Consider the following 14,321-nt stretch of genomic DNA (forward strand, 5'->3'; position numbering starts at 1 on the left):
CCTGTCCAGCTGCAGGACATCAAATTGCAATTTAGTATATTCTGCCTCTAGTTTTCTTATTTCAGCTCAGTGGGGAAGGAAGAGAGATGGCTTGCTTCCTATTAGTGAAGTGACTCCAGAATTCATGCTTTTAACCTACAAAACTCCACGTAAAATCAAAGCTCAAGTATGTGCCTGAAATATCTTCCAGGCTCAGATGAGTTATTTGTTACTGTTTCGTATTTGAGTCCCAGATGGGTTAGGGATTCGGTCACACTAACAAATAGAAATTTCTTCCAAATCATTTCCAACAGGCACTTCCTTAAAATGTTCTACTGAAATCACACTTTCTTCTTAATCTACAGTGACTGTTTTGATTGGCTGGCAAGCTTCCTGAAACTGATTCATAATTTGCTGAACTGGCATTTTTAAGGGGATCTCTTCCAGCAAGAAAAATCTAAAACCTTATTTGATGCTTATTTAAAAAAAAAGAAAAAGAGACAATAACAACCACAAAGAGCAACACAATTTGTTTTTATGAGAGCGAGCGTCTCCCACAGGCGGAGCTGGAACTCAGGGGGCTTCTCTAGCAGGCTGCATAATCAAGGCGGATGCATGCAACCGTCGGTCCTGTTTTCCCAATGGCAAGATAAATACAGCGCTTGCTACCTGGAAAGACTACTCTCAGAAACGAGACTGTTTATAAGGAATTCTAGTTTTCTTAAAAAGCAAGGCCACACAACAGGGTGTCAAAATAACACCCGAAAGCATAGGACCTGAGACAGCTCAAGTTCTGGAGTCAGACAGTCCTGACTTCAGATCTGGTTTCCGTTCTGATTTGCCAGGCAGTTTGGGGCATGATCTAGCCTCTCTGTCCCTTTACATGGAAATCAGAGCCAACAGCATCTGCTTCATGGTATGTCACGAGGATAAACTCACGATACGGGGAAACTGCTTAACACAGTTCCTTGCACATAGTAAGCACACTGTAAATGGTGGCCATTCTCCCCAGAATTACTTCAAATACATTATATTTCATGATCATCAGTAGAGTTTGGAAAGAGGATTATCATGGAAGTGGAGGGCTGCCACATGATAAAAAGAGTAGTGAGTTTTACTACCCACTAGTTTTACCCAAAGTTTTCAAGTTTAAAATCAAGGTCACAGATTTTATCCCCCTTAAAAGAGAATAGACAGAATTGCTGGTCCTAAACCACAGGCTATAGACAAATCTTTGTCAACTAATTAGCAAATGTGTGGCACAGGTCCCGGGGGCACTGGGTGGAGAATGGATAAATCCATGAAACCCTCCAGCAGTGGTCAAAAAGCAATTTGAAGTCTGTGTCCTACAGGGAGTGGGCCACTTGTATTAACCCAACATATGAAAACTACTGGCATACGTCGGGTGTATCAACTCCACAGACAGAAACGATACTAAAGCAAGCTCGCTCACGGTGGTGGCCAGCAGTACGGTCCTCAAACCACCCCACCCTCCTACCCACTCTCTCACCCCAGGGTGAAGATATCATGGTATGTCAACTCTCACTTTCCAAACCTGTGGGGAGACGCTCTGGGTGGGGTGATCGGAAACCATGTGCATTTAAAGAATTCAACTAACTTAGGATTTGGAATACATTAAGTGATTTTCTCAGTGGAGTGCTATGAGTTGAACTGTGTTTCCCCCAAAAGAGAGAACACTGAAGTCCTAAGCCCTAGTACGTCAAAACATGACCATATTTGGACACAGGGTCTTTACAGGGCCTTTACAGAGGTAATCATGTTAAAATGAGGTCACTGGAGTGGGGGCCCAACCCAGTATAACTATGCCCTTGTAACCAGGGCAAATGCGGACACAGAGACGTAGACAGTGTTGGGCAGCGCATCTATGGGTCACAGATCACCACACATTGCCAGCAACCACCAGAAACTAGGAGAGGCACGGGACAGACTGTCCCTGGCAGCCCTCAGAAGCTGTCAACCGAGCCACCACCCTGACCCAGGACTTGCAGCCTCCAGAACTGAGAGAATCAACTCCTGCTTCTTAAGCCTCCCTCCTCTCTGTGGTCGTTTGTTGGGCAGAGCTAGCCAACTAACAATACATGAGATACAAGGGCAAGCACCTGCCTGCTTTCTGTTCCTACTTCTAATTAGTTTATGTCAAAAACTATTTCTGTTTTCCAAGAACGAATTAACTCTCTGAGGGTAAGGACAGGTTCGGTTTTTAAATTCAGAGGAGGTACTCTGCGAAGTAGACAGGCTACCCCACTGCTAACCTGCTTGTATTCTTGGGTTCTTGATTCCACAAGTCCTCTGACTGGTGAATGGTGACCTGTGGGCTCGCTTGCAGTGAGTCTACAGACTGAGTTTCTGAGGGGGCTCATACACTCAGCCCTCCCCCTGCTCTTCCAGGACCCCTTGGAGCAGCCTTCCCACGTGGGATCCACATGTGCCCCTGCAGCCACCCAGCCCCTCCACGGCGTGCTTCTTACATGTACACCTTCAGGATGAGGTCATCTTTCGTCTCTCCTGTGAGCAGGTCGGCAATGCTAAGAACTGCGCAGCCAAAGGGTCGCCGGTACTGGACGCTGCAGGCGTTCTTCTTCTCTCCTGCTCCCATTCGACCTGTTCAACGGAAAAGCAAACATGGCCCATACAGCCCTTTGACTGGTGCACCTTAAACAGACACAGAGGCCATCTCAAACGTTAACTGGTCAATTAAAGGGGCCCACAGGATGTTGCCTGAGTTCCTGACTCTCCTTTCCAAGCACCTCGCTGTGTGACCTTGGGCTCCCCGATGAAACTCTGGGCACCAGCTGTCGCCAACGAAACATGGAGACTGGAGCTGATCCCACATTTGGGAACCCTCCCCGAAGGATTCATGAAGGCATCCCAGGAGGTTCGAGGCAATAAATGCAATACTGGTGCCCGTTTCATTTTTCTATTTGAGGGCTATTTCAAATATTGCACCTTTAAAAGGAAGCAGTGTGAGATTCCCTGAAGGTAAAACAAGTAAGTACAAACAATCAAAGGAGCGTGCAGGCCCCTTGCCTGACCCAGGGCTCGGGCTGATGATAATTCAGCCGATGGCTGACGTCTCCTGGCATGGCTTTCACTCTGACACAGTTTCATCTTGTTTCAATTGTTATATATTCTGAAGTATGTTACTGAGATACTGTTTTAATTAATTATTATATTTACCAATGGATTGTTCTGAAGACAGAAAGCAGAAAGTATAGTGAAGCTGAAATATAACAAGGTGAGGAAAAATAATGAAAAAATATGCAAATCTGTTTCCAGATGCTTGGCAACAGATACAGAAGTTGTTTTCCATCTGAGCAAAACTCTCCCATAGCACTTCTAGAGGACTCCAGGACTCTCCCAAATCCAGTGTTAGATGGGTTAAAAAAAAAGGGGGGGGGACGGCAATATCCAAGTTGGCTTTCATTCATCATTAATAAAGTAAAACTACCACGGCACTGCATCATTTTTAGGGAAATGCTTACAAATAGCATGAAAACTTCTCATTTTATCAGATAGAATCAAAACTAAAAAACATGCCAGTTGCTTTTTAGATGTGGAAAATTCAAAGAATCATGTTTTCATGACCTGATGCTGTAATATGTGGCTGAATTTCAACCCATGTTTTAAATTTAAATTACACTGGCAAACCAAACACTTTATCATGTCATACTTGAATTAATCAACCGATTACACTTTTACTCACAAAACTGACAAATTTAAAACTCTGATCACTTGTTAAATGGGAAAAAAAAAAACTCTAGGTTATCTCTCTTTTGAATATTATTACAGATTAAATTAGGATGAAATACATCCTCCAATCCTTACCAATATCATGATTTATGTTTCTTGCTTAATCATTCCCTTGTAAATGCAAGGCGACAAAGAGACTAGAAGATTTCTGAGTGGAGTATTTCAAAGTCAACTGACATCACACAAGAAGTTTAGTAATAAAAAACAACAACAAAACCCCTGAAACTCCCATCACGATTATTTCCATGGACTCCTCTAGCTCTAAATTCCCAGGAGTTTAGGCACAGCAGGCCTAGCACCCTGATTTTTTGACCCCCTTCGGCTAGAACTGCAGGAAAGGGAAAACTGTAGGTGCCTGGGGAGGACAGCCACATTCGGGGAATGCGGGGAGCGACCCCTCACAACTTGAGAAGACGGCAGGGAGGTTTCGGTCCCTCTCTCTGACCGCTGGGCAGCATCGCTCCCGAGCCTCCACACTGCTCGTGTCCTCAGACCCTTAATTTCAAGCTTTCTTCCCCAGCCTTGCAGCCACCACAGCTTTGGATACAAAACTTTGGTCTACGTCCTGTGCTGAAAAGACTACTTGATGCCAGCCCTGGCGTTCCCAACTCTAGAATCAATAAAAGTTCACAGTTCTGGTCAGATTTCTAGGAAAATTCTCTAAGCAGAAAGGAAGATAGGCATAGGGAAGGTAAAAATATTTAGCAATACTTAGTAAACAGTTTTTAGCAACCAGCTGAAAGCCAAAAGGAGAAACAGAGAGGTGGAAAAACCTTTAGCAGGGTGGCCAGGAGGATATGGGACTATTTATTTCTCTTTTTTTCCCCTTCTCTTCTAACCAATCAAAGATCCGGGCTCAGATTCTGAGGCAAGGTGCCATTGCTCCTGTTCTCGGCAGCCGATGAGGGTCAGTGTGCCCTTTTCTTACTAAAGCAGGTACAAGGGATATTCTAGGAAAAGTAAGAATTATCTGTCCCTGATAGACAAGAATCCTCTGCTCCTTAATTTCATTGCAGCAGATGAAGCCTTGCCCTTTCTTAGAGTTTCTTACCTTCAATCTAATTTCTTTTCAGTCTCAAAATGTCAAACCGGTAAATGGGACCTGACCAACAGGCAGCTTCTGCAGTAATCTCAGTGGAGGATTAATTTGACCAAAGCTCAGGGGGGAAAGGGGGTAACAGGTAATTTCTGATTCAACATTCATTCTGATGGCTTAACGATCATAAAAATCTTAGGGAAAAAATGCAATCACTAATTCAACACCACGTATTCGAAAGGCAGATGTGTGACTGGCAACACGCACGCAGCTTCCTCCGCAGGAGGGCCCCCCAGACCAGGGGCAAGCAGGGCCCAGAGCCCCCTCTGCCGCATGAGTTTCTCACAAAAACCTGCAGATACCTTCTAAAAGGTTCTGAAAGCAAAAGGAGTTTTCTCTCCATACTGTAGAAGATTATATTCAAATGCAATGCTTACAGGAAGGCACCCAAAGCCACATTTTACATGAACAAATGGCATTACGAATTTGAATGAAAAAAAACCACACTCACAAAGAATTATCTAACAAACTGCACCCCTGCCACCCTGGGAACACAAAAGCTTTCTCGAGAAGTAAATGATCAGCAGCATGCATTCCAACTTTTCCAACATTTTTAAAGATGCTTTCCAATTTCTTCCCCATGTATACCCTCCTACAAAAAGAGAATTAAAATGAAAAACAGTTTACTTTTTTTTTTAATTTCAACTGCCCCTCAACTAAAAAAATAGCATACAATGAAAATGGGTTTTCAGAACTGATTTTTATGAGAAAAAATATATAGAAAATCTATGTTAGAATGGCAACATGTTTTATAGTTTCTCTCAGTGCACAATGTGGTTATCAGATGCATAAGATAAAAAAGTATAAAAATAGAGATCACTATGCAGGATTGCACAGCAATATATGACCATCCTACAGAAGTATTCCCAGGCAAATAATGGAGCACAGTCAGTGAAGAAGTGGGAACCAGTATCAGCTGGTTAGCTTTAAAAGAAAAACTGTGTAGGCTATGCTCTTCCTCCTTGTACCTAGGTCCTCTGTCATAAAATACCTGCTTTTAGAGGCATTTTATGAGCAAGAACAAGTGAACATATTGTGGCTCTGTTGTGCAAGCTCGGTGTGGAACACCCAAAGAGTGCTCTGCAGGATAGTAATAAATGCCACATTATATACATGTTTCCACGGTCAAATCAAATTTGGAGAAAGCCAGGGCCAACGAAGTTAGAGAGGCATTTTAATATTTCCCAGGAGGACTTCTGAGACCCTTTAATGAGGTGATGATACTGTCAAAGTGGAAAAAATATATAGCATTCAGGGTTTCATAACCCTTTACTTGTAGCTCTTTTTGCAATAATGCTCTGCAGCATATCTGCACTTTGGAAGATGCCAATTAGTATCAAATTTTCATAAACTTGTAGGAAATCCAGATCCTAACCGTTTAATTTATGCTGTTCACAGCAATTAGAATTTGCAAAGACAAGTAAGAAATTTTGAATCAAATATGTTTAGGGAGTCCAATAAAGCAAAACAAAGCGCCACAAACTACCGAATGACTTACACGGAACGAAAACAACATCTATGTGTGACGCGTGAGGAGGCCGCCCCTGAGTTTGGGGAGGTGAGGGAACAATTCCCAAATGCGGGGATTCTTAGATTCCAAACTGGCTTTCACTTCCTTCTGATCCTGACAGCAGAGAAATCACACCAACACAACCTTTCAGCACTTCTTCGCCCTGCTGCCAAGTGTTGGACTTACCAATTCGGATAATGTGCACAGTGATGTAGATGTCCCTTCTTAGCTCACTGCTACCCAAGTCCTGCCAAAAAAAAAGGGGGGGGTATTTTAAAACTCATAATTTATATAGAAGTATTAAAGGTCATAGCACATTATTTCCACAAATAACAGAAGAAAGACAATGTAGACATTCTTAATGGAATTTCGTAGCAGAAGCATATAATTCAAATCCTGTTCTAAAAATACCACCACAATCAACTTAACACTCTTAGTCTACGAATGCCAAATAAAGCTTAAAAAAAAAAAGCCCATTTTATAATAGCCAAATTATGGAAACAGCCCAAGTGTCCATCTACTGATGAATGGATAAAGAAGATGTAAGATAGATAGATTGCACACACACACACACACACACACACGGTGGAATATTACTCAGCCATAAAAAATGAAATCCTGCCATTTGCAATGACAAGGATGAGGCTAGAGAGTATTATGCTAAGCAAAGTAAGTTAGTCAGAGAAAGACAAATACCACAATATTTCACTCATATGTGGAATTTAAGAAACAAAACAAACAAGCAAAGGGAAAAAGAGAGAGAGAGACCAAGAAACAGACTCTTAACTACAGAGAACAAACTGATGGTTACCAGAGGGGAGGTGGAATGGGGTGATGGGGATTACAGAGGGCACTTACAGTGATGAGCACCGGGTGTTACATGGAAGTGTGGAATCACTATACGGTACACCTGACACTAATATTACACTGTGTTAACGAACTGGAATTTAAATAAAAACTGGAAATAAGATAAAAATACCACTACAAGTTTATAGTGTAATCTACTCATGTCAAATAATACTTTAAAAAAAATTCTTCTTTTAATTTCTCACTCATTCTTTAAACATTTATGAAGTACATTCTAAATGCCGTATGTCATGTGGAGTGTAACAGGCTCTAACATACACCAAACGAACGGAGATGTGTCTATGAATGGTGGGTATTCAGGATTCTGGGCACTACTGGACTTTGGTGTTTTTGTTTTGTGGTCTCGTCGAGCATTTTTATTTTATTTTATGCTTTTTATTATTATGTTCAGTTAGCCAACATACAGTACATCATTAGTTCTTGATGTGGTGTTCAACGATTCATTAGTTGCGTGTAACACCCAGTGCTCATCCCAGCACCTGCCCTCCTTAAGCCCCTGGCCCGCAGCCCCGCCCTACTGTACTCCGTGTGTTATTTACAAAGTTTAAGCAAAGTCACTATGCTCTCTCACAATAATTTATTTCCCTTAAGTAACATAAAGTACAACCGGAAGAGTCTGCCTCCTAGATGAAATAAGATCCACCTACCACAAAAAGAGAGCAGTGTCGTTCTGGTTTATCTGGGGCTTTGGGAAGTCCGTTTCTATTCAGCCTCAAGAAAAATCTCTCACTACAAGAGAAAAAAAGTTTAACATTCTGAAAATTATTTAATATCTAAGGACTTAATACTCTTCTAGTTACTCTAAATCACACGAGGTAAACTCAGAACATATTAGGTCCTTCATTCGATGTCAGAATTGCTGTTGTAAATGAGAAGCACGCCCAAGACAATAAACATTTGCTTCACTTCAGACAATACTGGCAAATCGGCAAGTGCAAAAGCAGAAAACGCAGATATATATGCAGACAAAAAATTAACTTTCGAAAGACTAGGTTTCCATATCAGTGATATGTCATTCTTAGTATTCCAAAAAGTAGAAACAAGGGCACTAAGGGAAAACGGTGACCTGTCACATTTTGTGTGTTTGTAGCTAAGAGTATAGTTTTCATGTTGTGTGTCCCGCTATTTAACTAACATCCCACAGGGACACCGTCCTGAGTGCTAACCACCTAGCAGAAGGCTTAACATTCTATGCTCTTATAAATACATCGTCCAAAACACCAAGAGAAGGCGCAAGAAATGAAACTTGAATTTGCACTGGGCGAAAAGGAGACCTCAAACCCCCCAAAGAACTTGCATTTGAAACTGCAGGGTCCCCAAATTAAATACAAACACAAATGCTATTGATCAGCCACTAACTCAAATCAATATACTTGTGAACATCATTTAGATCCAAGGTAACGTTACCCCATTTATATTCAAATAATAAAAAAAAAATAAGTAAAAGAGAAAGAGTATCAACCCGAGAAAAATGAATGTCCCAGCAACCATGAGCTTCTGAATTCAATATCCTGGTGCCTGCGACAGAATCAAATGGCTGCCTGCCTCAGGCAGAGGACACGCAGCCGACACCCACAGGATGCAGTACCAGGGGTATTAGCACCCAGTGTGGCCTTGGTTAGAGTAGCTTCGGCCTGGGGGCCAAGCAGGGAGAGTGCAGGGCATTGGTGAGGCTCAGAACTACCAACTCTCCATGCTTATTCTCCACTCGATCCTTGCCTTAAGTAATGGCTCTGTCAACGCAAATCTCCCTTCTCTCATACAGGGGAAGAAATGAAAGCCATAACCACATCTCTAAGGACGCATATGGATATGAATTTATGACTGTTCTGGAACATTTTTATTTTCTTTTGTGATTTAAATCTAGATAGATACATGTAACAGATTCAACTACCTGGCTTACCTTGGTTTTTTATATTCTTACATTATACCTATTCCTGCCCTCTCATATGAGAAAGGGCAACCCATGCACATTTCTGTGGGGTCATTTCCACACCTATTTATCTGTGGGTTTTTTGGGTATTTTTCCGGAGAGCGGCGGCTGATGAGGTCTGAATGGCGAGAATATAAATCGCTGCAAGGATTCTCAAGTGAAGCTGGAGTTCCCACCCGATACAATTCTGAAGTCGAGGCTGGAAATGACTGCTCCCATGCAGAGTTGAATTACTATTACCCCAATCGTCATTTGCGATAATTCAAGGAGCAAGACTGTACGCTTTCTTCACAGTGGAAGAAAATTCACCAGTATTTCCAATTTAAGACATGCTCAAAGGAAATGTGTAAAAATTCATCTTCGGATAAATGAATTATACTTAAATAATCATACTAGGTAATACTATTTTTGCAAGAATTCACCATTTGATGGCCACTCTGCTAAGGACTTTACAGGAATGGACCCATTTAATCCTCACTATGCCCTTATAAAGACAGTACTACCATTACGCCCATTTTATAGCTGGGAAAACTGAGACACAGTAAGTAGTTTTGCCCAAGATCACAGACCTGGAGCATAGCTGAGTACTGATTATCTCCCATGTGTTAATTCAAAACCTTTGCACTTCATATGAATGCTACAAGGTAAATCTTTTCTCTGCTTTATAGAAATAAAGAGCAAATATGTCCAGACTATTGAGATAAAAGAGAAGTCATTCATCTGCGCGGGACACCCACTGATTCAGTCAGGCCCGGTCCTAAGAGTACAGGGTTACCCTCCCTACACCCTTCCTGGCCTCAAGGGAATGAAAGAAGTGGAAATCTGGTTCAGCAGGTTTCAAAGCAGCCCCTGGCTTAAAATAGTTCCTTGGTCATTTGTTCAAGGAAACATACCTAGAAAAATAAATTGGGAAATAAATGATTTTATTAAACAAATGCAGAGCTCCAAAATGATTTTAGAACCTGGCTTTAGTTAATTGAAATTCCTGAGGTGTAAGACTGGTATTTGGTTTTGCTTCTTAGTCATCAAAGAATGTGTATTGATTATATTTTAGTCCCAAACACAAGCAGTGTGACCTTATTCCCCTCTTCTTTATCACGGAGGGCATGCGCTACTTTATATTTTTGTACTTTTTTGAGATGCGTTTATGTTTGAGGCTCCTCTTTATCCCTACTGGAATGTTTAAAACAAATTTCTTTATCTTCTGACAGGCCAGTCCAAAAACATGAATACCAATAAGATAAATATACGAAAGTCAACAAGACGTTCTAGATATTAAAACCTTAACTTTAATACTGATACAAAATACCACTCTGTATTTGCAAGCTTCATCAATATTCCGGTAAAGCAACGTTTCCTAAAGTATTCTATTTCAGAAAGAGATTCCTTTTGCTCTGTCACTATTTTAATTTCACCAGTCTAGACAGAATCCTGATTATGCAAGTATTATACTATATCATATCCTGTTTCAGAAAGAATATCAATACGTACTAAGCCAATGACATACCCCCTCGGCTTAAGCATGCCTTAAGGGGTCGATAAAAATAGACTGACGATGGGTACTATGGAAAAATAATTCATGTGTAATTTTTTAAAAACCAGACTTCTATTAAAAGGAAAAAAGAAAACCTTTATGGCCAATTAAAAAAAAATCTTTTTTATTCACTTAGTGACAAGTTATACAAACTCAAATCAAATTCTCTTCAGCTTTGGTGATAACAGCCACTACTTAACCAGCAAATGGTTTCAGAGGTAAGCAGAAGGCCTATAGCACTGGGTGTTATACGCAAACAATGAATCATGGAACACTACATCAAAAAGTAATGATGTACTGTATGGTGACTAACATAACATTAAAAAAAAAAAAAAAGAAGACCTATAGCAACACATTACAGAATCTTTGAATTACAAATAAATACCTCCCACGCCACCCCCACCCCAAGTTTGGAGAATACCAAAATGTATGCCTTCGTGGCTGGGGGAGAAAAACCGAACAAGTCACTGACATTTCACTCTGGTATATCTTCTACAATTCTCTCACAAACTTTTGTGGCCACACATAAAGGCATTTTCGAGACTCTACTGTAAGGAAAAGGGTGGCGTCTCCTACTAGAAAACAAAACTAGTTTTTGTGATTTTAAAAAGTGGTCTATGATAAGATGTGAACACCTCAATTATATTGCTTATATTTTTTTTTCCTAATCCTAGCAGGTGTGTGTGTCTCTTGCTAATACATTGTGAGTACCTAGAGCACAGGGTGGTCACCATCAACCTTCACGTCCCCAGCTGCTAGCCAATGACTTGGTACTTCCTCGGTGTTTAATTAAAGACTGAACAAATACAATCTTTTAGGGAAAAGAAAAAAAAAACACGATCCAAATAATTGGGGAGCTTTATTTCCCTTCCTAAGTTTCCCTCTCTTCTCCAGAATGTCCTTTACTTTATGGTGAGAAATGCATGAAATTCTCCAAAGAGACATTTTAATCAATGATGGCTCCCCACCAGATGTGAGAGTCACCTAATTAACTTCATGGCACCCCCAGATTCCAGATCATGCTTTTAACCTTGTCCCCTGCACGTTTTATATCTTTATTATATTAAACAGACGGTAATGGAAAAATCTACAGTGACATCATATATTTCCAAATGAGAATACTGTGTCCTTCTTCATCATCAAAGAATGAATAAGCAAATAGAAACTATTCCAGAAACACTGAGAAATGTGAGTTGATATTACCAGCAAGGGGGAAAAAAATCCTCATTTGACTTTTCCATATACTGCCATGTTCTCCCAGAGGAACTTTCACTGCCAGAGAAATTTAGTGTCCACCTGAATTCCGTGTGTGAGCCACTATAAATCATTCTATATTATAAATCAACAAAGACAGATTCTTTCTTTGGAAATAAACAATAAAAAACCATAATTATTTATTATCTATGACTTGCCTTCTTCTAACAAGGATTTAAGGAAACCAAGATAATGAAATAAGAGTATAAATAAGCATTCCCAGCATGGCCCCAGGGGAAAAACAGTACCAGTAAATATTACCCTGTGCTAGGCACCACGACTTACACTTCACATGGATTTTCTCACTTACTTCTCACAACTGCCCTATGTGGTAGGAACCACCTCCATGCCCACTTTGCATACGAGGAATCTGGGGCTTGGCGATATTAGGTCAATTGGCCAAACCTGCATGATCAGCAAGGGTGGAGCCAGGAAGTCAATTAGTCAGGGTCTGACTCCAGAATCTCAGCTCTTAACCACAACTGCTAAACTGTAGTTAAAAGAACAGACTACCTTGAACAAAGTAGAGCAAGACTAACCATGTCATGTGAACAGGGAGTTTTTATTGTGAATATTTTCAATAAAATAAAAAATAATAATGAAAACACATGAAACTGAAAATCAATCAATCAATCAATCAATCAAGCCAGCCAGCCAGCCAGCCAGCCAGCCAACCAGCCACAAACACATCTGTGTTCAGGGAGTTTACGTCTGTGCATCTGCTCAGTTACTGCATTCCGACCGACTCAAAAAGACCCCTGATAATGAAGAGTGTATTTCCATAGAAAAGTTCTTGCCAGTGATCAGGTAACATGGGGTGTATCATGGGGATGGGAAGCCCGCTGATGGCTTCTGTTCCCATTCTCAGCAGGACAGGATGTTCTGGTCTTCCAGCTGCTCCGCCTATCAGAGCCACTGAGAAGCAGTCGCCCTTCTGTAGGAAAGGCCTTGCCTAGGGTCTTGGAGGCCCGCAGGCCAGTTGTGGGAGGGTGCTCCCAGACTTCTGAGTAATCCTATCAAGCGGCTCTTCCACAGGGTGTTCCTAGGATAATCAGTGGCTTCAAAGAGCAATGCACCTAAAGTTAGGAACGGCCAATGCCAAGGAGATTTTTCTGTTTCTCTGGATGGATTCATGTTTCCCTCCCTATCGTTCCCTTCTCGTAAGAAGCAAAACTGCCTGGTGATTACAGGTATGTGAAAATGACACAAACTGTATTTTATCCAAAAATATATGAGTGGGTACTATCTTGGGTTGAAACACGTGATGTGAAAGCTTAGTAGTCTAGACTGATCAATCTACAAAAAATTACAAAGAATATTTCTAAAATCATTGGAACAGTTAAATCACTGAAATAAATGTATGATCCCCAAGAGTAACAGTAACAAAAGAGAGAAAACACTTAGATGCTTAAGTTCTGGTAAATTAATCAGAAAAAACCCTGAACTGTCCGGTTCTTTTACACTCATACTTTATGAAACCATTTGACCAAAAACTACTCCATGTAGTAGTGCCTTCGAAAATGCAAAGTCACTTGTCTTAAAGTTAACTTTGCCGTGTATAAGGATAACAATTAATATCTACTCTACAACAAGCAGAAGTGAAGGGAGAGGCGCCAGGAGCCAAGGCCGAAACAGGGGGAGCGAGAGGACAAAGGGAAGAGTGAGATGATGCGAGGGGATGGTTCCGCTGTGCTCACTCCGAACCTCTATCCACAAGGCAAGAGAATGCAAACATACGGTGATTTCATGCTTCTATTTCACCACTTCTGCATTTTCTCAAATGCTTTCTGACTGAGGAACAGGATAAAATGCTGCCAACTGTCTGAGGGGGACCATTACCGTGTTCTTTCCTAGAACAAGTGGCAAAAGACAACTCGAAACAGGAAGGCTCCAGCAACTTTCTAAATGTGGACTAACGCCCCCCCCCCCCCCCCCCCCCCGGGCGGGGAGAGCTGGTGCTACCGCCCATTCCGGCAAAACTCTGGGCGGAGGCTGTGCTGGCCGCTGAACCAAGGGCTTCAGTGCTCACTGTGGCACAGAGGAAGGACCAAAGGAATGCTCAGTGGGAAACAGAGACACCTGCCCACCTTCTCATCCGGGGGCTCCTAACCCAGGTGGGCACAACGTGGGAGCTGTATAAAACCCAGGCCCCACCCTGGACAGCCTGACTTACTAGGTCAGGATGGACCTCAAGGCTCCCTGCATGTTTAACAGCCCAGTCATGTTGAAGGCCCACTGTTTTGACCAGATACCAAGGTCCTAACGAGTCAGAATTGCTGGCTGTCTTTTACAAGAGTCATACCATATATACCAGAAAACAGGCAATGCAGCCCTGGGACCTTCAGGCCAAAGACTTTTCCCTTTTCTTCTCCCAACC

General features: G+C 41.6%; 1 protein-coding gene across 3 annotated transcripts in view; it reads right to left on the reverse strand.

Annotated features, from left to right (window-relative positions):
- The window catches only part of DOCK4 (dedicator of cytokinesis 4), a 409,136-nt gene that overhangs the window by 178,881 nt on the left and 215,934 nt on the right, over positions 1–14,321 (reverse strand). For all 3 annotated transcript variants that reach the window (XM_026509569.4, XM_044387653.3, XM_026509577.4), the window contains exons 9-11: positions 7,871–7,952; positions 6,543–6,603; positions 2,469–2,601 (exon numbers count right to left, since the gene is read on the reverse strand). In XM_026509569.4, the coding sequence (XP_026365354.3) occupies positions 2,469–2,601; positions 6,543–6,603; positions 7,871–7,952 (276 nt within the window). The remainder of the gene's footprint in view (positions 1–2,468; positions 2,602–6,542; positions 6,604–7,870; positions 7,953–14,321) is intronic.

The sequence above is a fragment of the Ursus arctos genome, unplaced genomic scaffold, assembly GCF_023065955.2.
Source record: "Ursus arctos isolate Adak ecotype North America unplaced genomic scaffold, UrsArc2.0 scaffold_3, whole genome shotgun sequence".
Classification (NCBI taxonomy): Eukaryota; Metazoa; Chordata; class Mammalia; order Carnivora; family Ursidae; genus Ursus; species Ursus arctos.